Source organism: Condylura cristata, unplaced genomic scaffold, assembly GCF_000260355.1.
Source record: "Condylura cristata isolate star-nosed mole 26May11 unplaced genomic scaffold, ConCri1.0 scaffold00025, whole genome shotgun sequence".
NCBI lineage: Eukaryota > Metazoa > Chordata > Mammalia > Eulipotyphla > Talpidae > Condylura > Condylura cristata.
In genome coordinates this window covers 7,131,874-7,159,167 of record NW_004567126.1, presented here as the reverse complement: position 1 = coordinate 7,159,167, position 27,294 = coordinate 7,131,874, and the positions used below count along the sequence as shown (strand labels likewise).

At 46.0% G+C, this 27,294-nt stretch overlaps 3 protein-coding genes across 6 annotated transcripts in view; 1 reads left to right on the top strand and 2 right to left on the bottom strand.

The window, feature by feature from the left end:
* The window catches only part of NCAPD3 (non-SMC condensin II complex, subunit D3), a 60,295-nt gene extending 58,575 nt beyond the window's left edge, over positions 1–1,720 (bottom strand). For both annotated transcript variants that reach the window (XM_012729967.1, XM_012729968.1), the window contains exon 1: positions 1,633–1,720. In XM_012729967.1, the coding sequence (XP_012585421.1) occupies positions 1,633–1,693 (61 nt within the window). In that variant the 5' untranslated portion in view covers positions 1,694–1,720. The remainder of the gene's footprint in view (positions 1–1,632) is intronic.
* Positions 1,721–2,426: 706 nt separating this feature from the next.
* VPS26B (vacuolar protein sorting 26 homolog B (S. pombe)) lies at positions 2,427–22,587 on the top strand. Its single transcript, XM_004689081.2, has 6 exons — positions 2,427–3,050; positions 11,415–11,571; positions 15,321–15,485; positions 18,215–18,390; positions 19,694–19,836; positions 20,268–22,587. The coding sequence occupies exons 1-6, from the start codon at positions 2,828–2,830 to the stop codon at positions 20,412–20,414; spliced, it is 1,011 nt and encodes a 336-aa protein (XP_004689138.1). The 5' UTR covers positions 2,427–2,827; the 3' UTR covers positions 20,415–22,587.
* Positions 22,588–22,667: 80 nt separating this feature from the next.
* On the bottom strand, positions 22,668–27,186 carry THYN1 (thymocyte nuclear protein 1). Of its 3 annotated transcripts, none has more exons than XM_004689080.2 (8): positions 27,159–27,186; positions 26,767–26,896; positions 25,581–25,759; positions 24,802–24,870; positions 24,468–24,560; positions 23,848–23,943; positions 23,458–23,608; positions 22,992–23,196 (listed from the first exon to the last, which is right to left on the bottom strand). In XM_004689080.2, exons 2-8 carry the CDS (start codon positions 26,807–26,809, stop codon positions 23,150–23,152), a joined length of 678 nt encoding a protein of 225 aa, XP_004689137.1. In that variant the 5' UTR covers positions 26,810–26,896; positions 27,159–27,186; the 3' UTR covers positions 22,992–23,149. The 3 variants fall into 3 exon arrangements, with proteins under 3 accessions (XP_012585218.1, XP_004689137.1, XP_012585217.1); XM_012729763.1 differs by lacking the exon at positions 27,159–27,186 and adding an exon at positions 27,123–27,142; XM_012729764.1 differs by lacking the exons at positions 23,848–23,943; positions 27,159–27,186 and having other exon boundaries at positions 22,668–23,196; positions 26,767–27,152.
* Positions 27,187–27,294: the final 108 nt, after the last annotated feature.

Below are 27,294 nucleotides of genomic sequence, written 5' to 3'. Positions count from 1 at the left end.
TACCCAAAGCCACAAGAATAGAAATGTCTAAGAGGCCATAGATAGATGGCTAACAAGACACATGAAAAGATGCTCATCATCATTTATCATAGAGAAGTGCAAATCAAATGCACAAGAGATTACCTCACACCATTAGAAAGGCTATAAAAAAAAAAAAAAACAACCAAACAAGTATGGGTGAGGCTGTGGAGAAAAGGGAACCCCTGTGCACTGTTGGTGAGAATGCAAATCGGTACAGCCACTATGGAAAACAGTATGGAGATTTCTCAAACAATTAAAATTAAAATGCCATATAGTCCAGCAATTCCACTTGGGATATTTATCCAAAGAATATGTAAACAATAATTCAAAAACCTATGTACCTCTATGTTCACTGTAGCATTTGTCACAATATCGAAGATATGGAAACAATCTGTAATATATCCACAGTTGGAAAAAAAAAAAAGACAAAGATTAAATCTTGTTCTTTTGCAACAACACAGACCCTGAGGGGATGGTGCTATGTGAAAGTCACAAAGAGAAAGACAAATATCAGATAATTTTACACCTATGTAGAAGATAAACAAAACAAACCTTTCAACTCTAACTAAATGGTGATGACCAGAGAAAGTACATGAGAGGTAAAACCAGTAAAGGGTGTCAATTGAACAGCAGTGGATGGAATCTAGACTTTAGGTGATCATGATGTATACACCAAAGTCAAAATATAAAGCTGTACAACTGAAAGTTAAAAAACAAACAGATCATAACCCTTAGATAAGGAGAGCAAAATGGTGGTGGCCAGAGGGAAAGGGGAATGAGGTTTAGACAAATAGGATAATGGGGTCAAAATACTTGATGGAGGGTGGAAAGGAGACTTCTGGTGAGGACCAGAAGTCCAAAATATAGGACATACAGATGTTCAGTCATAATGTTGCAACCTGTAAAAAAAAGAAAAAAAGCCACCAAATGGAGGTCTAATGCAAGCTCACCCAAACAGGACCTAATCTAACGGATTGCCACTTCCCCCAGGTGAGTAAGGTATATTCTGGTCAGCACCAATGAATCAGCTTTCCCTATTCTCCCATCATATGCCAGAAGACCTTTTTCTATACCCCATTCTATTCCCACAGATATGTTACCTCCGCCTGAAATTCACCTGCTCTCTTTCTGTCTATAAAAATTTTTCATTCTGCACGTCTTTCCAGCGTTCTATCCGTATCTGCTGCACGGGATGCTGTCTGATTCGTGAGTGCTTTATTCAGGCCAATCACAGCTTTAAAGTGCACTCGTTTGTTATTTAACACACGTCAAACCTATATGATGTTATAAATCAACGCCAGTCCGATGGGAATTGGAAGGAAAAACCCGCAAAAAGAGATAAGGTTATCCATAAGGATTGGCAGGAAGGCAAGGCCGAGAAAACAGAGGAACGAATGACTTCTGCAACGTAAGTTCTTTTTTAATCGTCACTTGACTGCGGGGAGCCCCCTTCTGGACCTTGCTCCCCCTTAGGCTTAAGGGCAAGCACCTGAAGACCCCACAAGAGCCGAGCGCCCTCCCCCACCCCCCCCCAGGCCGGAGCTGGAAGCGTAGCAGGAGCCAAGCACCACAGCCCGGCCTGCCCCGAGACTCGAAGCCTCGTCTCCTCACCTGGGCTGAGATCCAGCGGGCACCAGGGCTGCAGGCCAGTCTCCAGGCCCCGCAGCGCCATTACCGCCCAGACACCGGCTCGCCTCGGCCGTGGTCAACTTTGAAAGCTCGCTCCCGCGCGCGCTCCGAGACGTTGCTGTGGACCAATCACAGTATGTAGAACACCCGGGCGACCAATCATTCCACCAACCAATCGGCAGGGTCGTCTTCCGCATGCGCAAAGAATGGGGCGGGCCCAGGACTCTGGACTTCGCCGGGGTTGTAGCGTCAAGGTTTCGGGTCGTTTCTTTCAAGTCTCGGTCAAGAACTAGGATAAATTTTAATAGCATCTTTCCCACCTCATGTTCTCCTAAATAGAGGACACTTTAAAGGGGATTTAGAACACGGTACTTCCAGTAATTATCACCTTTACCCCCATGGTCGACATTTCGAGTGCGTGTCAAGGGCCACTTTTACCCCGTCAGACAGCAATCAGACGTTGTACGAATCTGAATATGGGTGGTAGCGTGAAGTTAATAGAAATTTAGAAGCAATAAAAAAAAGAAAGTAAAAAAAAATGCTTCAGGAAAGATCTGCAGTTCTAATTTTGCAGGGTATCTGGGCCCGAACTCCACTGGAAAGAAGCCGCAACAGCCATGTCAACTAAGGGAAAGGCTGTCGGCCCCGCTTCCACTACGCATGCGCACTGAACACACCTCTGGGCGGCCTGGAGGTAAAACCTTCGGAGGCAAAGGCGTGCGCATGCGCCCGGTGGCCCCAGCGCGTGCGGGCTGGAGACCGCCCCCAACTCCTCCGCTCCCCCCTCGGCCCCCCACCCGGAGCCGCCTAGGCACCTTCGGTGCGTTGCACCGCTGGAGGCTTGGGCCGGCTCGCTCTGCTGCTTAGTGCCGCACCCCACCCGGTGGGCGGCAGCGGCCGCGCACCGCCAGGTTCTGCACTGCGGACCCCAGAATTGCATTGCGGGCCCTCGCCCCTCACTGCTGCCAGCCGCTAGGGCTCGCTTGGGATAGGCGAGCCGCGGTACTAGGGGGCTTGGGGCGCCACTACCGGCCCTGCCCCCTCCCCGAGAAGCGCGCGTCGCCCCCGTCGGGCTGCGGAACTGGGGTCCGCATCCCACCCTCCGGCCTTCCCGTAGGGCAGCCCCCGCCCGGAGAGAGGAGCGGTCCTACCGAGACCGGTCCGGCCCGGCGGTGAAATGAGCTTCTTCGGCTTCGGGCAGAGCGTGGAGGTGGAAATCCTGCTGAACGACGCGGAGAGTAGGAAGCGGGCCGAGCACAAGACGGAGGATGGGAAGAAGGAGAAGTATTTCCTCTTCTACGATGGAGAGACGGTCTCTGGGAAGGTGAGCCTCGCACTCAAAAACCCCAATAAGCGGCTAGAACACCAAGGCATCAAGATCGAGTTCATCGGGCAGATCGGTGAGTCGGGGCCTCCCTCCCCCAGATGCGTCGTTCCGACCCGGGCGCCGAATCGGACCGGGGAAGCGGGGTGGTTCCAGGTCCAGTTCCAGCTCCTGTAGGCCTGCCTGAACCCCTTCCCACTGCAATCTGAGGCCCGCCCGCCGGTGCCTATCCCTGCGTGCCTGCCTTCCCAGCCAAAAGTGACAGCGCGCCGCGAGGGCGGTGAGGGTGGCGACTGGGAGCGCCCCTGCCGCGCCTTGCGGTGTGTGCACCGCGCCCGAGCCCCGGGATACCCCCATAGTCCCTTCACCGTGCCGCTCAGCTTTTTACTCATGCTTCGAGGATTTAGAATGAGATGCTCCTGCGATAGCCTGCAGGCGGGTTTGTAAGGGGGAAACCGCTCTTCCAGGACTGCTTTGCCATCAACCACAGCTGGGTGACCAAAGTTAAGCGAGTCCAATGCTCCTCCCTAGGCTGCATTCCCACCGACCTGGTTTTTCTGTTCGGTGTGTTGTAGGAGAGACGCTTACTAGTTTCCCATCTCGCACCCTACCTTTGAACTGACTGTCCTTACACAGTTTGAGAAAAAAGCCCTGCAGCCTTTGACTTGTATCTGTTCCCCTAGCTTATATTTCTCGGGTTTCTACATAAGAATGCTAGTTTTCTGTTGACTTTCTCCTTAAAGACAAAGAAATAATGCTTCTAAAACTATAAGTGATCAAACTTTCTTGATGCTTCGACAGTCTTTACATGTGATTATTGGTAATTAGTGAAAGGCAGTAACAATACAGAAAGCTTTGGGATTTGCTAGTCAAGATGGGATTGTCCCGATTCTACTGCTTGCTGTTTTTTGCTTATTAAAACTCAGGTACTTTTGAAGTGAACTTTCTTTGCCATTGGATCAGGAGTAGATTCCCAGGAAACACCATATAAGCTGAAAACACCTCTAGTAGAGAATCCTGCTTACCACCCACCATACACATAACCCTATTTTTGTGGAACTTCCTGGGAAAGCTGGGTAAACTCTCTTTTCTCACACCCTAAGAGTCAGAGGAGCAACTTGTGCTCCCCACTTACAGAGGCAGGAAGCATGTTAGTTCAGGTAGGAACCCTGAAAGCCTTTGCCTCTGTACTTAAATAGCAAAATCAGGTTGTGGACTGAATGACCCTATAGGAACCATCCTGTTGTTTGAAATGCAACAGATGAGTAGATTTTACATATGAGGGTGGACTGAAGAATGAGTTTCATGCCTTCTGCTTTCCTACTTCTAGCTTAGATGGGGTTTCTCAACAGCAGTGCTAATGACATTTTGGGTCTGATCATTCTTTGTTGCTGTTGGGTCTTTATCTCGGTGTGGGGCTTCTGCCCATCAGAACACCAGAAGCATCCTCTCCTCTTCACTTCAGTTGTAACCACAAAAGTGTCTTGAGATTGCCTATGTCCGCTGGAGAGTAAATCACCCCTAGCCACTGGCTAGCTAGGTCGTGTGAATCCAGAGCATTTTATGCTAAGTGTCCTCTTTGAGATAGTTGAGAAACCCTGACCTACTTAGAATTGGAATTTTCAAGGAGTAGTTTCAAGTTATTGCCCAGATTCTCTGGCTTCATAATAGGAGTATGTATTTATTGTGTCCATACCGTGGTAATATGTGATCGGTGTGTGAAAGAGAGCAAAATGTTCCCTGTCCCAAGAATAGGAAGTGAAACATTTGGGGAAGCTACAGCCCACCTCAGCTGTCTTGTCTGTGAGGCCAGGATAACAAAATCACCCTATGAGAATGTTGAAAATCAAGGGATCACACTTAGTTCAAAATATGATGTATTTGTATCTCACACCTGAGACAATGTGCAAACAGACCCTTGGACACCAAAGTGGAGAGAGTGGTTGACTTTATTTAAGTTGTGGTCATGTGGTTTTCCCCTTCATTGCATTTTTTGACTATGTATTTAGTAGGTGGCACTTTGGTTAAGTTCTGCGGTCTGGCTGGCTGTATCTCACTGATGTGGGTAAAAAAGTTTCTACTGTGCTCTGTTCACTTTCCTCATTGTTTTCTATTGTGAATCAAAGTTTTTCTCCATGTAAACCATAAATCTCTTGAATTTGATTCTTTTTTTTCTCCTTTACCTTCTTTTTCCCTGGGAAATTCCACAAGTTGAAGTAAAGTGATGTATATTATTAATCTTTCTTATCCTTATGGGTAGTTTCCTTTTCTTGCTAATGAAAGTATCTTTTCCACCTTTGTAGTTACTAGAGGAACAGTCTGGTATATGATTTAGGGGCAGACAGACTGGATTACTTCATTAGATACAATGCAGTTTATATTTGCTAAGGTCTTGTGAGGACCAGAGTTAATATATGTGTAGAGGCTTAGGAAACATTAAGATGATCAGTTTAACTTGGTTCCTCAAGAAATTTCTGGGGGCTAGACCTTTAAAACATGCCTCTGTTTCCAGTTGCTTGCTAGACATCTCCACCTGCATGCCCCCCAGTTCTCTCAAAGATGCATTCAAAGCAAATCCTTTCTCTTTCCACTGCAGCCCCAGCCCTCCTGCTTCTCTGATTTTCTCCATTGAGGCCTATGTCAGCCACAGAGATCTGAGGTTCCTCTTAGATTCTAACTTCCTTCTCCTGTACCATCTACCTGGCTTCTAAATCTTGGTCATAATATATCTTAAATTTGTGCTTCCTCTTTCTTTTCAGTGCAACTTACAGTCTTTATTAGTTCTGTTTACATCAGCCTCCTAACTGGTCTCCCTGCCTTTGTTTTCCTCTTCCTTTTTAGGTCACCTTTTGTAAGGATGAACTTCCTAAAAGGCAGTTCTAATGTTTGTTTCTTCTTTAAAACTTTTTTCATTGACTTCCTACTAGTTAGAGGGGAAAAGTATATCTGAATCTCTCATGAGCTAGTCCCTGCCTTTCTCTCCAACCTTACCTCTCCTTTGTCTTCCCCCACACCACTTGTAGTTTCTCAAAATATCACATTCTCCCAGAATCTTGGCATCTTCCTTTTGTATGTGAACAGTTTTCTACAAGGTATGACCTTCCATCTCAGCTCCTACTCATTCTTCAAAACACAGTAAACTTAATATCTATTAGAAAGCCTTCCCTGTGCTCCCTAGCTGATGTGAGCACTTCTTCCATACACCCCACTGGCACTCTTTTCAAGCAAGACATGATAAGCTTATGACTTTGTCTGGCTTGTTTGTCTCCCTTCAGACCCTCAGGAGTCAGACCCTAGTCTCTACTGTCAGTGGCTAGCACATAGTAGATACTCAGTAAATGTTTGCTAACTGGATACATTGGTTAGACCTAAGAAGTTACAGGAGCTATTCTCCGATTGTTTTTCCCATCTTCCTCTTAACACACCAGGGTTATTTTAATGAAAGAAAAGGAGAATGCAGGTTTATTTTGCTAGTCACCGCCGAGAGGCTCAACTTCTGCTCATGGGTGTAGCAGAGGCAAGGATGAGCTAGGTGCAGGCGGCACTCAAGGCTACTGAGAACTACCGTGGCTCAGGATTGACATGTGTGCCTCACATGGCATCTCACTGAGAGAACTGGGCCAAGGAGACAGTTAAGCTGGATGTGGGTTTAATGTGGGCCCATGCATCTGTCACCATATTGTCTTATGCCGAATTGAGGCTGATTTCTCCCTGTATAGAAGAAATACAAAGTTGTCACTTGACATTCTTTTAGTCCTCAGGTGTTGAATGTTGCCCCCGGTGTATAATCAGATCTTACCTGCTCTGTACAAATTGTCCTTGCCCAAAGTAAGTTTTTGAGCTGTGCTGGAAATCTTTTGCACTTAGTGTATTTTTTTTTTAAGATTTATTTATTTGTGCATACAAAACTGGGGTACAGGCCAGAGGCTCAGGGGCGGCGAGAGGCTTCACCAGAGACAGAGTGGGGAGCAGAACAGGCAGATCGCAGATCGACGAAGTACACTGCTAGGGGAGCAGCGGGCTGGTCAGGAGAGGTCTGCCACGCCATGTGGTCACCTCTGGGACAGGTGGGAATTGAACTCATGCTGAAGTGGCTTTAGCTTCTAAGTGCTGTGCTTTAACCCGCTGCACCACCAGGGAGCGCCTGTACCTAATATATTTTTTCTGATGCCTTGGTATTCTAACAAAGCCAACAAGTGTGTGGGAGGGCATCACCATGTCACTGTACCAGCTTATGGCCACACCTTTAGAAGATGCAATGTGATATAAAAGAGACACTAGGGAAAATTCTGGAGAGACCATTTCTCAGTTGGAATCATTTGGGGAGTACTAACAGATGATGGAAGGCAGAGCTGGGCCATCTTGGAGGCTAGTGGGATGGAATAAACCAAATGTAACTAGAAGGCCAAATGTATTGACAGTATATTAGAGATTTTACAACCAGTGTATAAGATTTTTAATGTAGTCCCTCAAGGTGAATCCTATGTAATACATATTTCATAACTTGCAGTGGCGGACAGATTCAAATGCCCTCATACTCCAAGGCCAAGTAGATACTATCTTTGAATTCTTAAAGTAATGCTGCTGAAGTATCTGAATCCATCAGCATTAATCAAGCCTGTACTTCTAAAAACTCTTGAGACTTCCTGTAGTAACCCATGAAATACTAAGTAAAAGGCAAATAGAGATTAAATGGATTGAGCCTGACCTATTAATAAGTAGTTGCAGAGTCAGGGTAGAGCTCTGTCTGGGCTGGGGAGCCCAGAGGCACCACTGCACCAGCAGATTTATAGGGCTCGGAGGTCTGAGTGGGCAGGATGAGCTTAAATCTCAGGAGCACAAGTTCCAGCACACAGTGGCTGGGAAAACCCCAATGAAGAGGCTCTTTGGAGGTCCTTTTGCCCTGACTGACTTGCAGTGCTTCTAAGACTATCCTGAGGCCTGGAATAGACGTGGCCCTAGCCCAGCAACAAGTATCAGGGTGTCTTTCACAGGGTGGCTCTGTGACACAAAGCTGGCTCAATTTCCTTCCAAAATGGCAAATTCATTTCTCAGCCGTTGGTGGCAAGTTTCACCATGAAAACTTCCTGACAGAATGACAAGATGTCATTTCTTCTTATTGGACTGTCAAGGAGGAGGCAAAATACAGGGGAATTACCTTAACCAAAGACAGAGTTAGTTAATATTTAGCCTGGAATAACTGGCCCTTGAGGACTCGGGAAGTTGAGGAGCAGTAGAATTGACTTATGGCTGTTTGTTGGGACAGAATAAAGGCATTTTATAAGTCTTTAGGGCTCAAACCTCTTGCCACAACAGCTTTAGGTTTTCTCCTTTAATTTATACAAGAGAAAACCAGACTTTCAGAGTCTGGCTGCCTCTGCCCTTGTGCCCCACAGTGTTGCAGGAGCTCTGCAAATGGCTTATGAACTCTCAGCTACGAAGCCTGGCCCAGGTACACCTACACTACACCCTGGCTGCTTGATGTAGGAGCCTGTGTTAGCCTGCATCCTGGAGGAGCACCACGGAGAACGTGACCCTGCAGGAAAGGCCCTCTCCTGCCAGAGGTGCCAGCTGCACCCAGGTTTCCCCACTTGGTTGGGCGCACCGTTGCCCAGATGCTGGGATGCTGGCAGTCTGAGTGCACTCTAGTATGTGCTCCCATCCTTCTGTTTTGTTGCTCATGTTACCTTTGAGCTGTATGATCACACTTGTGTATTTTTCCATCCTTCTCTTCCAATCCTCTTGACTGGGATTGCTTGCTCATGAAAGTTCGTGGAAATTGGGGCTTTGCTCTGCCTGCCTCTGCCGCCTGAAATTATGGCCAGAATTCGGTGCTTGGGTAGGTTCCCAGTTAAGAGGTCAATTCCCAGGTGGGATCCAGGACCATTCATAAGGTCTCAAGGGGAAGCTAGGGACCAGCAGAGGTAGGAGAGGAGCGCTTGTCTGGGGCTGGCGAGGGGCTCTGTTCTACCTGCTGGTGCACTTCCCCTTACTTTCGTGGGAGGGCACAGTTCCCGGACTGTAAGAGGAGCAATGCGTTGTCCACCTTTCCCCGTTCCTCTCTCATCCCCAATTTATAGCTGCCATCTCTCGTTTAGTGACTTCATGGATTACCTCTTACTATCCAGAGTGCTGCCTGCTTCTGAAACCATTTGTGTTTGGAAGAGAAGTTGGATTGTTTCTAAATCAAGATTGATTAAACTAACCGCAGTGGAAACGGGCAACAGGCCATAATCATGGGGTGTGTTGTAAGTTCATACAGAAATGGCAGCACTCCTTTGGGAGGAACCACCCGCAGCCACCTGCACCAGTTGGCTGGTTCTGATGACAGAGCCTGCCTGCGTTTGGTTGCCTCCCATCTGTACCGGAAGGCTTGTCTGTCGGAGGGGCCCATCCAGGGCAACAGGTGGTTGATTGTGTGCTTAGACGAGATGCACCTCTGATCTCAGACCCAGCATGGTTCAGCCTTAGGCAGTACTGGATTCCTTTGGCTCTCAAGAGGCAAAAGATCTGGTTTGTGGGTCCAGAAACACTTTGGTCCTGATTTGGGTTCAGGCCATGTTGTCTCAGGTAGGCCTACAGCATATCAGCTGTGCCCTGTGGCTCAGGTTATCCCCAAGAGAGTGCCTGCTGTGCTCCAGAGAGATGGGAGCAGGCCGACTGGATGGTTGTCCCAGACACTTCTCTCTGTGGACCTGTCTTCTTGTCCCTGAGCAGCTGTTGGCAGAAGTGGCAAGAGCACTGTTGGCCCTGTTCCCTCTGGTCTGTCTCCTGCTGGTTGCAGCCTCTTAGAGGCGGGAGGTCAGAAATGCCCCGAGTGATACCAGCCTAGAATGTGATCAGTAGCATGGGTCCTCACTGTTCAGCCGGTTCTGGGGGTGTCAGGAAGCTGGGGTTATAGGCTGTATCACAGAAGACCATACAGAGAGCAAAAAGTTAGCACTTAAATAGCAGAGTGCAAGATAGATGGCATGAAGAAATTCCAGAGCTATTTTTAGAGAAGAGGATGGACTTCAAGCAATGCTCTTCAAAGTGTGGTCCCGGGACCAGCAGAACGAGCAGCACCCTCTGCGAGCTTGTTAGCCGTGTCAACTCTCTGGCTCTACCCCACACTACCTGATTAAAAAGCACTAGGAGTGCGGTCGGGCAGTCTTTGCTTCAACAAAACTTTCAAGTGATTTCCATATATACCGATTGGAGACCCACTGATCTAGATGTGGGAAATAACATCAACATTGCAGATTGGCGACAGGAATCCTTTTGAGAATTAGTGGCAGCAGGCTACATTTTTTAAGTGTCTACTGTCTCTGTTACTACTCTAAATCCTTTACCGGCATTTTCCCTGATTCTCAAGCTTCCTGAAGTCATTATCACCCCACTTTACCAGTTCATGGAACTAGGCCCAGTCCACAGGGGGCCTCCTCCAGTCTCAAGCTTTGCTCCAACACTGACTCTGACCACCGCCTTTAGTTTCCTTACCTGTTCAGTGGTAGCTCCTGCCTGTCCTAGCTCTCTCCCAAGATACAGTAAGGCTGATCTGACTAGATAAACTATGAGAATGCTTTCAAAAATTAGAAATGCTAAAAAAAGAAGTTAAATACATACATCATATATATATATACACACACACACACATAAATGATTTATTTATGCATACAGAACTGGGTTACAGACCAGAGGTGCAGGGACAGTGAGAGGCTTCACTGGAGACAGCGGGGAGCAGAATAGGCAGATCAACAAAGTACACTGCTGAGGGAAGCTGCAGGCGGGTCAGGAGATTTCTGCCGCATGTGGGTCGCCTCCAGGGCGGGAACTGAACTGATGCTGAATGGCTTTAGCTTCTTAGTGCTGTGCTTTAACCTGCTGCGCCTCCAGGGAGGGCCTAAATAAATATATTTTTTCAAGATTTTATTTATTTCTCCATAGAAGAACCTAGGTATAGTCCAAAGGTGTGGGAGGTGAGAGGATTCACCAGGGACAGAGTGGGGGTGCAGAATAGGCAGATTGACTGAAATACTCTGCTGAGGGAAGTAGTGAGCAAGACAGGAGAGGTCTGCTGTGCCATGTGGGTCAGTTCCCTGGCCTGGGATCAAACTCAGGCCATTGAAGTGAGCCCATACAGTGATAGTACTGAGACTTAACCCCTAGGCCACCAGGAAGACCCAAGAAATGTGGTTTTAATAGCTGTTCCCTAGATATGCCCCTCACGAAGGTTCTGCCATGAAGTCCTGGAGCAGGATTATACTGGGTTCCTCTGCTTTTTAAATGGAAGTTTGGAAAGAGGGGTAGGAGGGAGACTAGCATGTGGGGATATGGCCAAGGAGTGGGGTCATGATGAAAGGAGTCAGAAACACAGCTGGTAGAGGCAGGTCTTTCAGAAGGGGGGTTTCTGCAGCCTGGCATTCCTTGGCTCGATGGGAGATCAATGCTGTCTTTTCAGAGCTCTACTATGACCGTGGGAACCACCATGAGTTTGTGTCCCTGGTGAAGGACTTGGCCCGGCCTGGAGAAATTACCCAGTCACAGGCCTTCGACTTCGAATTCACGCATGTGGAGAAGCCCTATGAATCCTATACGGGGCAGAACGTGAAGCTCCGGTAAGTATGGTCTGCCCCTCCCCACCTTGCTTTGCCCAAGGCTCTTGACGGAGGTGCAAAGACAGGGAACCCAGGTGAGCTGTGAAAGTTTAACAATGGACTCTCAAAAGGAAAAACCCCTGGTTTGTAGTGTTTGTTCATTTTTATGATATAGATATTTCCACCACAGTCAGTTTCCAGCTACCAGCCTGGTGTTCCCTGTGCAGGGCTGGGGAGAGAGGCACATGGCCACTCTGATGTAGCCTAACTGGCATGCGGAGACACCAGATAGCAATTTCCCCAAGTGCAAAGAAAACTAGAGTGTAGTATTCCCATAATTAGAAGGCCGTGATTTTTTTAGTACAATATATTACATTGCCTTTAAATATATATTTTATTTTCAATTCAATTCATTTACTTCTAAGTGTATATAATTTAAAATTTTAAATAATTGCTGTGTTTAACGCCCAGTTCATAAAATTCTCAACAATTTCATAGCTGGCTCTTGTACACTTGAGCCAGCCCCAGCCCCACGTCTACATTACGACATCCTGCTCTGGGTTACCCTGCAGCAGGAGGGTGATCGGTGTCACTCAGCTTTCTCATTTGAAAAGTGGGTAATGGATTTGGATTTTGATTCTCTATATTTAGCATGATGAGAGAGTAAAACATAATACAGTGTGGCAAGGCCTTAATAAACACATTTAAACACATCTTGCTGCTCCATTTTGGAAATTCTGAGGATAGGGACTGAATTCGAAACTCTGGAATAAAATAAAAATCCACAGTAGCTATAGATACTTGGATGCACTGTGAAACTGTTAGGTTACTGGGGCAAAGCACACTTCTTACAGCTCTGAACACCTAGTTCCAGATCTTGACACTGTCACAAATACTCAGCTGGATTCGTCCCCTGGAGACCTGGTGCAGGATGGAACAGATTTTGCAGCAAGAGCTGTCCTCTCCTTTTCTCTCCCAGTCCTGTCTTCCACTAGAAGAGTGATTGTAGGCCCTTCATTTGTGGTCCTTACAGAGGGGTGTAAGTAGCAACCATATTCCACTAAAGACAGTGTTTTATCACTGCACTCAGCAGCGACCCGTCAAAGGGTTGCTGAATGTTAGTTGGGCATCATCAAGCTTGGCTAAGGGAGTTAATTGTGATTTTATTTTTTGCAGTACATTTCTCCTAAATATTTTTATATCAGAAAGAAAGGTGTTATAAACAGTACGGTAGTTCCTCAAAAGAATTAAAAATAGAGTTACCATGTGATCCAGCAATTCTGCTTCTGGGTATAGATCTGAAGAAATGAAAGCAAGGATGCAAACAGATTCATGCCAGCATTTGTTATAGTAGCCAAAAGGTGGATGCAACCTAAGTGTTCCCCAACAAATGCACAGATTAACAAATTATGTATATACACAATCCTTTCTAATTCAGTCTTAGAAAGGAAGAAAAATCTATAATCTGTTACATCATGGAGAACTGTTAACAACATTATGCTAAGTGCAGTGGCCAGTCGTGAGAAGACAAACATTATGTGATTTCACTTACATGAGGCACTTGTCAAAATCAGAGACTGGAAGGAGAGAGGTGGTTGCCAGAGGTTGTGGGAAGGTGGGATGGAGAGTGGGGGTCAACTGGGGCAAAGTTTAAGTTGGGAAAGCTGAACAAGGTCTAGAGATGGATGATGGTGACTGCCCGGTGACTTTGACCAGGCTGCACACTGATGTGATTTCAGCGGTAAGTCACGTGTTACGTAGGGGATGAAAAACACCTCTTTCTCATTTTAGGTTTATTAACTGGCCATTCTCATTTGGCTGATGAAAGACAGATTGGCAAGAGAAAAACAAAGAAGTTTATTCATATGTACATTGTGTAGACTAATACCAAGATCACTAATATACACTGGTGGTTAGAATTTACACAGAGCTGGGTGAGAGCCTAGAGCTTATACAGCATCTTAGCGGAAGAAAAGTCATTTCTAGAGAAGTGACAAGACAAGGGGAAGTCAGATTGTGGGCAGATAAATATATGGGAAACGGGCGATGAGCTATTTTAGATGGTCTGTTAGATGCATCCTCCTGGAGTCTTTGGGTTGACAGGAGTCTAGACCTATCACTAGTCATTAAAAAAAAATACATATATATGTATGTATACAAGAGCTGGGGTGTAGGCAGAGGTGGGGGGGATGGCAAGAAGATTCATCAGAGTCAGAGTGGGGAGCAGAACAGGTAGATCTACTGAAATAAACTGCTGAGGGGAGCAGCGGGCGAGGAGAGGTCTGCTGTGACATCTCCCTGGCCGGGGTTCAAGCTCATGTTGCAATGACTGCGATAGCTTATAGTACTGAGATGTAAATCCTTACACCACCAGGGAGGCTCCTGTCTCTGGGCATTAAGAAAAACATGTCCTTCCTAGTTAGAGAGGGACTGCAGAGAGTTTTTGTGCATGTCTATCCTGTTGCTTTCAGCTCAGTATAATCCTTACACCAGAGTAGCCTGCTATGGATAGCTATATAAAGAAAGGTGATGCTGTCCACATTAATTTAGGATTAACGTTGAAGGATGAGTAAAAGAATGGAAAATTAGGTAAGGGCAATTAGGTAAGATGTAAATTCCAGATTAAGGGCTTGTATCTTTTATTACGTGGAAAGAGGAAAGACATGGAAAGATCATTTTGGACTTCTTTTTGTTTTTAAGTAGGGTAGGGGATTGCTTTAAGTTTACCTTTAGTATTTGATGAGTGGGTAGAGTGTGGAGACAAAGCTGTTAGAAGGGTCATATGAGGTCCTGAGTGTTTGATTTTAGTGAACACAGTGGGAGCAAGCAGAAATGTGAGGATTTTAGCAGACACCAACAGAATTTACCAATGACAGGGGATGCAGACAGAGGAATTGAGGAGGAAGAGATGGATCATCCCATTCTAGTGAGGAGTTTGAAGCACCAGCAGAACAGAGTGGTGTGAAATGACCAGCCAGTTGTCCCCACTGCAGCTGTCCCTTCCCACAGGTCCTAGGTTAGTCAGACTTTCCTTCTTCAAACAAACCAGGTCTTTCCCTGCCAATGTTGCTTTATGTGCAGAGTTTACACTTCCTGAATGCCCTTTTTTTCTCTCCCCACAGCACTGATCCCTGTATCTGAGTTAGTACTTCCCATATGTTCTAATTTTTCTGTTTATTTACTTGCCTGTCTTCCCCACTGGGCCATGAGCTCCCCATGAGACGTGTCTTCCTCAGCCTATGCCTAGCAATAAAATGTTTGTTGAATACACTACATTCCTATCCCTCTCTTAACTGTGAGGGGCTTGAAAAGTACTTACTGATTCAGTACTTTTCAATGAGTGGACACGCAGATAGACATGTGTGAGACAGCTCCCTGTGCCTGAAGAGCCAGGAGCTACTTCAGGAAATAAAACCTGTACACAGATACACGACTGATGGTAGGGAGGACCATAAAAGGCATACAAATAATACATCCTTGGGGTCCGGAGCAGAGAAATCACTGTTACTTAGAGCAGCATGCTGAAGCTAGGAATGGAATCATGATGGGATTTGGGGGACAGGTCTTTGCACTCCCTGGAATTGTAATTACAAAACTGTGTGTCTAAGTGCACATATGTATTTTTATGGGAGGTGGGTACACAGGGGTAAGTTCTTGAAGGAATACAAAGCTCCAGAGTGGTTATGAGCTGTGTAAGGATTCTCTCAGGTGGGTTGCTTTGCTGGGTCTGCAGACTGAGTGTTCCTTTACAGCATGTCTACCTTTTACAGGTATTTTCTTCGAGCCACCATTAGCCGCCGTCTCAATGATGTTGTCAAGGAAATGGACATTGTGGTCCACACACTCAGCACATACCCAGAGCTGAATTCCTCCATCAAGATGGAAGTGGGCATTGAGGACTGTCTACACATTGAATTTGAGTACAATAAATCCAAGTAAGTCTCCAGGGCTCAAGGTGACGGGAGAACTCCAGGGAGGTTAAGATAGGGCTTAATCAGAACAAACTGCTGGAACCCTTGCCTTGCTGGTTCACGGTGACCTACTGTGAGGAAGTCACAGGAAAAATACAGTGGATACATGTACCACCTGGCTGAAGCTAGACCAACCAGGAAATAGACATTTTACCAAATTTATAAGTTTAAGTTAAATAGCCTATGATGCCTTTCAAAGTCAAGCTAAACTAATTTTAAGGTTATTTGATTTGGATTCTAGGTATAGCTATTCCCTTCTCATGAGAATTGGCTCATGATAGTCATTCATTTTCATCTGTATCCTGTGTACAGTATGTCTATGTAGAAATCATTGGTCTGACACTAAACACCAGGCACACTCTCCCTTAACTAAAATGAATTGAAACCAAAAATATCTAATGTCTTTTTATAAAAGTCTTGAAATTATTTTAACTGGCAAGATGAGAAGCCATGCGTATTTTAAACAGTGTTTGCTTTTAGAATATCAAAATATTTAACTGCTTGGAAATCATAAAACTTAACTGATAGTCAAAAATATACCACACATACCTTGTTTTTCAATATGATACATTTCTGGAAATGTTTCATAATCAAATATGCAAGACCAAAGGTATTCTACTCATAGAGACTTAAAGAAAATGGCAGTATCTCTACCATGTATTTTCTCTACCTCAGACTTGAGCTGGAGCTAGGCCAGATGACTATCATGTAAAGGAACAGAAGCAGGGATTTTTTTTTTTTAAGGTTTATTTATGTGTGCATACAGAACTGGGGTACAGGCCAGAGGCTCAGAGGAAGCGAGAGGCTTCACCAGAGACAGAGTGGGGAGCAGAATAGGCAGATCAACAAAGTACACTGCTGAGGGGAGCAGCGGGCGGGTCAGGAGAGGTCTGCCACGCCTTGTGGTCACCTCCAGGACAGGCGGGAATCGAACTCATGAGGAAGTGGCTTTAGCTTCTTAGTGCTGTGCTCTAACCTGCTGCACCACCAGGGAGGGCCAGGGATTTTTTTTTTAAAGTAGGAACATAAATGCTTCCTATAAGAGGAGTGAGGAATATGTATATTTTTTTCCCCACCTCCTTCCTGGAACCAAGTGTTGGGGTAGGAGGGTAGACACTTCTTGACCTGGAGCCCTCCTATGGAATGGACTGGGGTGGGGTGAGGTGGGAATGTGGCTGACCTGGGCCTGACATATATGGGAACCATTTTAGGGCTCAGTGGGCCTTCCTAGGAAGGAGCCATTAAAAGGGTCTTCCCACTGATAGCCTGGCCACCTGATTAAAGGTTACCTGAGAGGATGTGACAGGAGCTTACATTATATTACTCTTCAAAATGATACATGTAGGAGCTCAAAATAGCCACTAGTCAGTGGTGTGTTCAAGACCAAAGGTAGTATGTAAAGGGCCCTAGTGAGAGTTGGTTACCTGAAGTCAGCGACCGGATACTTGCAGACGTTGGCCCTGCCCTCAGAGTAGGCTGTACTGTGTGAGTGCACCTCTGTCATGTAACCAAGTCAGCTCCTGTTTGGCCACCAAGGAGTGGGGCTGAGGTTAGCTGGGAATAGAGTTTTTGTATCTCGAGTTTCTCATCTGAAAAATGATGGGGCTTAGGCAAGGTTGGGAGGTCTCACAGAGAGAGTGAAGTAAAGGAGGAGCCAGGCCAAGACCCTAGGCCCCTCCCTAAGAGCAGCTCTTCTAGGTTTCTGACTTGCCATGCTTCTGTGTAAGATTTCACTTTGAATAAAAGGTTGTTCAGCATATATACAGCTTCGCAAACTAGACTGTATGCTGTCCAAGCATCCCTTCTAAAATGCTGTGAATGGCCTACATTCTGCTTCTTTCTGTAAGCGCTCTTACATATTTGTTTAGCATGTCTGCAGGTTAGACTATAAGGCGAAAGGTGGCATGAAATCATTGGGGGAAATTAGGAGCCTGGAGTCATTTCTACCTTTTCCCTACTGGTTATCTTCTTTGAACTCCCTTCACCTGTAATATAATGAGATTAAATCTAAAATCCCTGCCAACACTCATATATCATGATTCTGAGCTTGAAGAATTGCTGTCTTTTTGCCATGCCAGATAAAGGGCTTTGTACATACAGGCCAGATGACTTAGAGTATGAAGCTAGGGAGGGGAGATGGTGACCAGAAAACATTATGCAGCAAGGCTCAGAGCCCCACTCCTGGGAACAGAGACCAGAGCAAAGGTCTGATGGACAGCAGTTCATGCATCTGCTGCTCCTACATGACCCACGAGGTCCACAGTAGACAAAATTGTTTGCTGTGGGCCATTGAGGCCCAGTTCCCAGACAGTTTGTGAAGCTCAGGGAGGAAGAGGAAGACCTGGTTTCTCCATTTATAGGAGTGTCCTCTCTCACATTCAGATGCCTAAAGCAAACACACAAATACAGAAACTATAAAAGGGAAGTCACAGTACTGTGGAAATACGGCAGACGAGCAATTATGAACATAGGATGAAACAATTGGGAAAATCCTTTAAGTCACAGATTTGCAAGTGGGAGAGGCTGCTTTGACTCAAGTAGAGAACATATTGGGAGATCATTCTACATAGCAGAGGGTGGCGGGGTGGGGGTGGGTGGAAGTACACCAGAACTCTATCCTCAGCCAACAGGCAACCTGCCTGGGTGTGTGCAGGGCCAGCTGCTGCACATACATCTTATTTTCTCTCTCCCAGATACCATTTGAAGGATGTTATTGTAGGAAAGATATATTTCCTGCTGGTGAGGATCAAAATCAAGCACATGGAGATAGACATCATCAAGCGGGAAACAACGGGTACAGGCCCCAACGTGTACCACGAGAATGACACCATAGCCAAGTATGAGATCATGGATGGAGCACCAGTGAGAGGTGAGCATTCTGGTCTGCGAGGCTCCCAGCCAGCTCACCTTTCTCCCAGTCCCTGCACAGAATTTTGGAGGTTGAAGGATTATACTGTTAAAGTAAAATCTCCTACTCACCTATGATTTCTTCATCTCTAAATGAATAACTTGGGTCCCAATGAGGAGGGAAAGGAGGGCCGAGCATGGGGACGTTCATGCTCCAGCCATTTTGTATGTGGAGCTTGTGCTGCATCAGACCTCAGGAGTTACAACTGTTGAAAAACCAAGGAAAGTTCAAAAAAAGTACTATTTAACAGTCCAGCTTGAACATACTCTTTTTTTCTGTTGACATTTTGGCATCTTTATTGCTAGGGAGTAATAGATCAATGCAGAATAGTCATTTTTGTTACTTAGTTCCAGCTCTGATCCAATGAGCCCTGCTCTGAGTTCACTCAGCAAGGACAGATGCCACGGTCAGCAGTCGGGCTACGGACAGCACCGAGAACTGATGGAAACGGCCCCTCCCCCTCCATGGACCCAGGTCCCTGGGAGTAGGATTTCACTGTCCTGACTCTTGTGGGTCCATATTTTTTTCACCTGCTATACAAGTAGAGCCAGTTGTCACTTTCCCTGCACAAATGAAACGGGCACTGAGAAACAGTATACACAGCCGCCAATTAAAAGATCATTTAGATTTAGCTCTAGGCTTCATTCTAGGTTTGGCCTTTCTCAGTAGAATTACTGCCCTCATTTTGTTTCAGTTGTGCCGGGAAGAGCACTGTGTTAGAACTGGGAGGAATCTTAACTGTTATGTTGTCTGATTCTATAATTTTCCATATGAGAAAAATAAAAGTTCAGAGAAAGCAACAGATTTAGAAGTGATCAACTGGTCAGAAGAGAATGGGGAAAGAAGTCTCTAGTCTTCACCTCAGCCTGTCAGTCCAGCTTCAAGTGGGGATTTTGTTGAAGGAAGGGAGAAGCTCCGCAAATTAGGATGGAGGGAGGTGGCATCAAAATGATGAAGACCCAGTAACTGCACACATTACATGGAAACAGAAGATGCTTATGAGTCCCATCCAGTGCTGTTCACACTTGCTGCTTCTCACTCATCTCTGCGTTGAGATGGAGGACACGCAGATGGCCTGGAATGGTGGTAACAGGCATGTTTTCGCTTCAGCCTCTCATTAGGCAGCAGCACATGAACTTCCCCAAAGCAAAGCACTGCTTGAGTATTCCATGCTGTGCTCAGGGTCACAGAGAGTTGCTATTTTCGGAGAGTGGTTTGCTGCAAGGGAGAGTGGGCCGCTCTGATTCCTGCCTGACCCTTACAGGAGAGTCTATCCCCATCCGGCTCTTCCTGGCGGGCTACGAGCTCACCCCCACCATGCGGGACATCAACAAGAAGTTCTCTGTGCGCTATTACCTCAACCTGGTGCTGATAGATGAAGAAGAACGGCGTTACTTCAAACAGCAGGTGAGGTGAACAGTGGTCCCTAGGCCACTGACGGCCCTGGAGATGGCGCAAGAAGGGCATCATTCCTGTGGAGAGCAGCCTCTGTTTCTCACATGGGATGCGAACAGTATAGGGCAGAGAGCTCGTTAGTCTCTGTGTTGCATGTTGGTTTACCAACAAGTGGAAACACGAGGTGATCCAGAGGCCCACAGCCAACGTTACCACTTGGTACCTAGAGGCTTGCTGTCTAGAGGCTGCTCTGCTCTTCCAGGCTGCCTTAGCCACAGGAGCCCCAGGGATGGGTCTGGGAGTGTGAACAGCTGCTGCTGTCTTTGGTGAGAAAGGCAGAAGGGGGATTTTGCTCCGGATTCCCCAGAAGCGGGAGCTCTGGGAGACCCACTCCCATGAGTCCCTCTCATCGTGTCATGTTGTGCCTTCTCCCAATTTTGCAGGAAGTGGTATTGTGGCGGAAGGGTGACATCGTACGGAAGAGCATGTCGCACCAAGCAGCCATCGCCTCACAGCGCTTTGAGGGCACAACCTCCCTGGGCGAGGTGCGGACCCCCAGCCAACTGTCTGACAACAACAGCAGGCAGTAGGCCCCCGGGGCCAAGCAGCAGCTGGGTTGGCACCCAGCACCCCGTCTACCAAACACCAGCGGCTGGGGAGGGGGAGGACGGTGTGAAGCTCGGCTGACCCGTCACTTGCAACCTGAAAACAAATCATGTTTTGACTTAAAATTCTTTTCTCTGAAGACCCTAAGGGGCTTGGGCTGGGAAGCAGTCTCCCTTGGGATTCTGCAGCTGATGTGGGCATAGGGAGAGGAGGGAGCATCCTGGAAGCTCTGAGAAAGAGCCTTCTTTTGAGGCCTTCCATGTGGGGCTGCCTCACATCTTACAGGAGAGCAGAGAGCAGGCATCCTTGGCTCCTAGCTCTCTGAGCTTCCTGATACAGGAGCTGCATGTCCTTTGAGTCTGAGCTGCCAACAGGGCCCTGGACTGTCACATCTTATACTCCCTCTACTGTCCTGAGGTAGTGGCAAAAGGAGTTGAGCCTGCCCCATCCTAAATTGCAGGAGACTTAAGATCAGGAAGCTACCTCTTTGGAGTCTTGGATGTGGTGCTTCAAAGTCTCCACAGGCCACCACCTTGCTGGCTTTTCTCACTGCTGGAACGTAGGCACCTACTGTCTCCATTTTCTGTGGTTTCTTCTCAGTAATATCCTGAGCAGAAACCTGTAGACAGGCCTTTGCCTCACTGTCCCCTCACCTCTGAGAAACCCTGGGCAGAGATACCTCAGGTTCAGTGACATGTATGGATGGCAGCAGTTTTGATCACAGGAGGCCAAGCCAGGCCCGTTGAGGAAGAAGTGCGGTGACAGCATGTACCATGTGACTGTCCTCGTCAGCCCTGAGGTCTGGCCGGTTGTAAGGTATTGCTCTCTGTGCCCCACAAGCCTAAATAAGAGCAGCTGTTTCCTTTAAGAAGAGATCTGGGGAAGGGGCCTTGACCTATTGCTTCCCCAAGAATTGATCCTCATCACTCCTAGCTCCCCATTTAATTTCTGGGAATTGGGGCTTGGTTTCAAACAGATGGAAATTCTGTTCCAATGCCCAAGCTCCTTAACTCCCTACCTACAAGATAAAAGATGAGGGAGGGTATATGAGGGCCTCAGAAAACCCTACTACACAACTTCAGAGTACTTATGCTTGCCAAATTATGTCTTCGTCTTCACCAGTGACTGACCAGAATTTAGGACCATGATGTTTCGTTTAAAACACATACAAAGACTCTTGTGCATATTCTTGTTTGGCTGGAGGAGAGGGCCATTCCTTCTGTTGTGTGTGTTTGGGCCTATTACAGTAAAGTTGATGACATCCTTTTTTTTTTTTTTTTTTGGTCATCTGGAAATACAAGAAATCATTATCAGTAGGCCTCCTCTCCCTTCTAGAAAAACCAAGGAGGCTCCACTGGTCAACAGGTACCATACTTGATAGTCTCAGTTTTTTGTGGTTTGGAAAGCAGAGGAGTTGGTTCCTGTGGCATCTTCCAGTTAGTAAGGAAGATAGGGACTGAGTGGCTTTGACTGGTCAAGGATCCTGCAGTGCAGTGGAGCTAAGGCTGGAAAGACTTGAAGGTGACAGGGTTGGGGATCAGGGAAGGTAGACAGCAAAGTAAGGAGAGGTTTTCCTCCTGCTCTACACCTGAGTTCAGGTGCAATGGACAGTCCCCACAGGAACGAGCAGGATCTCCTATTCAGCTGTCCCTGAGGTTGGAGTTGAATTATGGGGGAGGCAGGTTCTGTGTTCATAATTTTTTTCAGAGCACAAGATTAGGAGCTGATGTGCTAACTAGAAAGCATCTGTCAATTCCTCTACCTTCCAGCTGACAACATAAATTCATTTCCCAACCTCCTAACATCTTAAATCTTGTGGGAGAACTAGAAGATAGAATTTGCTTTTATTCTCTCAGAAGCTGTGCACAAGCCAGGTCTTCTGTTTTCTTATACCCTGTCCCCATTTCTCCACTCCAGCTATGGAAGAGGGGAAGATCCTGTGTCTCTCCATACAGGTCCCACACCTGGGAGTGCATAGGTACTAAACCAAGCAGTGCAACTTGTAATTAAGCAGCTGCAGTGTTTACATGTTTCTTAATGTGTCGTCTTTTCAATGGCTGTATTTTAAAAAAAAAAAAAAACCAACAACACTTGTTCCGTCGTCTCTGATTAAAGGAAGCCCTGTGGCTTAGAGGCACTGTGCCTGTGGCCCACCAACTGCTGTGGTCTCTTGTCTTACACTGCCCACCTCACACACCAGGAAGTGTCCCCCACACCAGTCCCATACGGTGCCTGTGCTCCCCATGTCCATGGCCCTGGTGAAGAGTGGAAAGTGCTTTAACACCATCTGGCAACTTGGCCTGAAGCTGCTGATGGTTTAAAACCCAGCCTGAACCACACTGCTTCAAGGGCAGGTGAGAAAACTGGTGTAGAAAGACACAAGTCCCTTTTAGGGATATTACCAGATTGAGCCCTCCGTCCACCCTAGGGTTTGCCACAGTAAAGGCAGATGGTAGAGGAAGCCTCCTATGTTGCTAAAGAGCAAAAAGAGCCAGCCCTGAGGTAAAAGATCTGCAGTGGCATATTCTCTACACGCACAGCTATTGTAATGAAAAGCTTTCCAACTTTCACATTAATGTTTATTGAAAAAGTACACAAAAAACACCTATGTACATAGCCAGTGAACAGAACAAGCAATCCCCTTTGCACCTTCTTTTGTCTTGTTAACACTTGACTTCTTTGGAATAATGCCTTGTTCAGTCTGGATACAGTGTCTCAACTAACTTGGTTCCTTTTCCTCCAGGCTCAAAACAAAGTCAAACTCTTCTGTCAAAAAATGGGGAATGAATGAATTAGGTCTGTGTTTCCGCTGAAGAGGGATTATATGAGGCACTTACCAAGGCGGGCATTCACAAACTAAGTGTGTGTGCTATGTGCCAGCCACGGCTGGGTACTGGGTACATAAGATTGGGGAACTCAGGATATACTCCCTCCCTTGGGGCATGACAGGTAAGGAGACAGACTTGGGTCAAAAACCATACCCAGCTCTAATAAACTGGAATGTTGATGATGCAGGCCCATTCTTACCTTGGGTCAGGGGCTGAATTGAGAGTCTCTGCCGAGTGAAGAGAGCCATACTTTTTAAGGGGCCACCAGAGGCTTTATGAGCTTGATGATAGGTTTTGAGCTCAGCCAGGGGAATGAAACGCTTCATCATCCGAACAAACTGGACATCCACCTACACGAAGACGGGATGAGACAGAGAGACACTTGTAGCCAGACTGTCCACTGTGAGTTTCAGCTGTTTGGAGGTGCCTTTGAGCAGGGCTGCTAGCGCTGTTTTTATCTCCAAGGTCAGAGTAACTTCATCTGCGAAAAAGCTGGGCTCTGCACCTTGACCTAAAAACACCCCACACTATTTTTCTTCCTCCCTTTGTCCATCCTTCCCCCTCTATAAAATAGGAAAAACAGTTTTACCATGGACCATTTGGGGTTGTCTTCTTTGCTGGATGGATCGTAATGGGGATTATTTTTCTCAAACTGTGTGTGGTCTGGGTAAGCCTCCTTCACAATCTGAAACCAAAACCAAGTTTCCAACTGCTTGCCTAAGTAGTAACACAGCCAATCTTTCATCCAGGTTCAACATTCATTTCTGACTCTGCCTACCTGGCTATAATGCCAAGGAGGGCTCAAATAGCTGTAAATACAGTCTAAAGCAAGCATAGATGAGCAATTTTGTTGTGAACAAAGTATTCAAAGCATATTCTAAAACCAGATATTAGTGGCTATTACTGGTGGCATAGTTTTACCCATGTACACAGTTAAAACTAATACAATTGTATCCTTTTAGTTCCTGACTTGGAGGAAGTCAGTTTTGGAGTGAAAGACTCACATAGAAATGGTGATGAGACTTTAACAGGCCTGTCCTGTTAGGAGTCACAGAAAGGGGCCAGGGCAGTTTTTCCACATTCCTATGTCAAGGGTAGAGAGGAAGATACTTCTGTTCTGTTACCTATTTAAGACGGGTGTCTTTACATCCACATGATTAAATCTTCCAGAAGAGAAGAGGAATTCAGACCACAGCCTATACAACTCACCTTCATAAGTCCTGCGATACCTGGCTCTTTGCAGTTGCTATGGTAGAAGAAGGCTTTTTCCTCTAGCCTCATGGCTCTAAGAAAGTTCCGGGCCTGTTAGAGGGAGAAGACACAAGAACTATTCTACTGACTGGAAAACACTACTTTTTAGCAGAAATCAAGAGTCTACTTTTATCAGGGTTTTCCTTTTGTGAAACATTCCAATTCAATTTAATTCTTGCCTTTGCCAAAATATCCATACTTGTACCAGAACAATCAACCTTGGCCAAGAGGTTTGATACTAAGTCAAAAGAAGGTAGCCAGCATTTACCCCACCTTGGCGTCCTGCTCTCACCTGGTAGTTGCGGACACCATCCCAACATGCTGTCTGTCTGGGCTGTGCTTTGAGATCCTCGATGCTGAACTAGACAAGAGGAAGTAAAGTCATTGTGCAATCCTAGGCCGGCTGGTACTACCAAGTACTATGGAAGTATGTAGTTTACTTGGGAAGTGCCTGTGTGGAGCCACTTGAATGAAAGTAAGCCTGTCTTTGCCAGTAAGAGGATTAGTTGAATAGATAATTCAGATGACAAAATAATCTGCAGGCTATCTGCAGCTCATTAAAATATTTGTTCTACAATATTTCTAATTATATTTTCTCCAAATTATTCGCTGGATATATGCCAATTGTTGACATGGAGATATCTAGGAGCATGGAAAGAGAAAGACAAGCTAAGACTGAAATGTTGCCTACATCACAGAATGCAAACTACAGACTTTGGGCCAAATAAATCTAGCACCCTGCTGATTTTGTACACCAAGTTTTATTAGAACACCACCACACAATTTATTTACATATTACAATAGCCTCTTGCTTGGTTACAACAATAGAGTTGCAATAGCAACTGTAACCCCCAGAACTTAAAAGATTTACTATGTAGCCCTTATAGGTTTGTTGACCTCTGCCCTAGGTGGAGTATTCACAAAATAGTTGATGTTAGTAAGCCCCAATTTTATTCATAATTACCTTTCTCCTATCCTTCAAAAATAAGGAGCAGGTGATAGAACCTTGTGGTGTCCCATATTTTAAGAAAACAGTTTGAAGGAACTGGAGACAGGTATGTCTCACCTCACCTTCACATCTACACCTTTCTCTATTCGGCTTTCTGGCTCTGACTTCATCAGCCAGTAGCTGCTTAGACTCTTCTCATCATTTTCAGAGGCTGCAATTTTCTGAGGGCTGGCGTTCTCCACTTTAGCTGATGCCTCACCTATACTCTTAGCTTTTGTACGTTTTCCTGCTGGTCCCTTGTCTGCAATAGGAAAAGCAAGAAGAGACATCTTATGATTGCTAGAACTAACCTTCCAATAGGAGGAAAACATATGCTTTAGAGTCAGAACTGCATTCAAACATCGGATCTCTTGGTTACCAGTAGTAGCTTAACTGCTTAACTTATTACCTATGAAACTGAGAAACAATGCCTGTTGTATGCTTCTGGATTATGCATTCAATGGCAATGGGATAAGAATGCTTTACACGAATGTGACCTGGGATTAAAGGTCTTGCCATTTGTTAAGTATACATGTTCAGTTGTCAATGTTTCCTTTGCTTCACTTTGTATACCTTTGCTGAGGCTATTCTCTCTGATGAGGAAACTGAGCACCATTCTGGGTTTGTTTCGAAGATTAAATAATATCTAAGTCTTAAGAAAGACTTTAGATAGTGCCTTTTATTATAATAAATGTTCATAAACATTGCTTATGTACTTTGTGGCCTGTCTCCCGCTCCTTGCAAGTTAGGAAAAAAACAGCTCATTTGTAGAATAGTAAAGACTGGATTTTATCCTACGAGAATTAAGAGAAAAATGTCGCTAGGACATAGATGATCAATAGCTAACCGTTATTAAATTATAACTATATGCAACCTTAAGCTCTTTATCCAACCCCCTAACTCAATTAATTTATGAGATACTCCGTTTATTTGGAAAATGTGTGAGCGGAATCAGGACCTGTTACTCTGGTCTAATTCTGAGAAGGGGAACTATATATTCTATATATTCTTGACCTTATTACACACCAACATGTTACAGTTCCTACCCCCTCCACCTCACCCTCCCCCTTACCAAACAGTTGAATGAACAAACGAACAGGAGGGATTCTGGGCATAAATCTGATGGAAAAAGTAATGGAAAAGTTGGAAGGCGACTAGGGAGAATGTAAAGGATTCTCCTCACAAGGAACAGAAATTGAACAGTTTAAAACAGACCCTCGAGAAACGTTCTTTACAGAATTGCCTTCTTGCGGTCTAGGTACAACTTACCTGACCCAGCAGCCCCAGCCAATCGCTTTCGGGGTCTTGGCATGTTCTTCCTGCAGGGGGGCTGAAGAGCGAAGATTCTGGAAATCAACAGAGGACTACAAGAGGCAACGCTGTATTTGAGCCCAGTAACCTGCACAGAGCAAGATCTAGACAATGAGAGAAGCTTAGACCCCCAGAGTCACAAAGGTTTTATCGCGAAGACAACTGTAGCTGAGCATCGCAAACATTCTCCCACTTAGCTACTCCTTTCCTTTCCAACTCGCATAACCTGTCCTAAAACTCTCCTCTGTTCTTTTCTTTGCCTTTTGGCGCATTCATCTACCAGTCTCTCACTGCACTGGGGGTCCCTCACCCACCTCGGCAACGCTCAAACGTAAATGCTACGAGCTCACCAAAGCGCCAGGGTCGTGTAATGCCCTCGCCGGCGGGTTGATGACGTCTCACTTTCTCGGAGCTTCCAGGGATCTCTGGGAGTTGTAGTCCTCTTTCCTAGCACAGGCTCGCCTGAACCCGGCAGTGAGAGTAGTT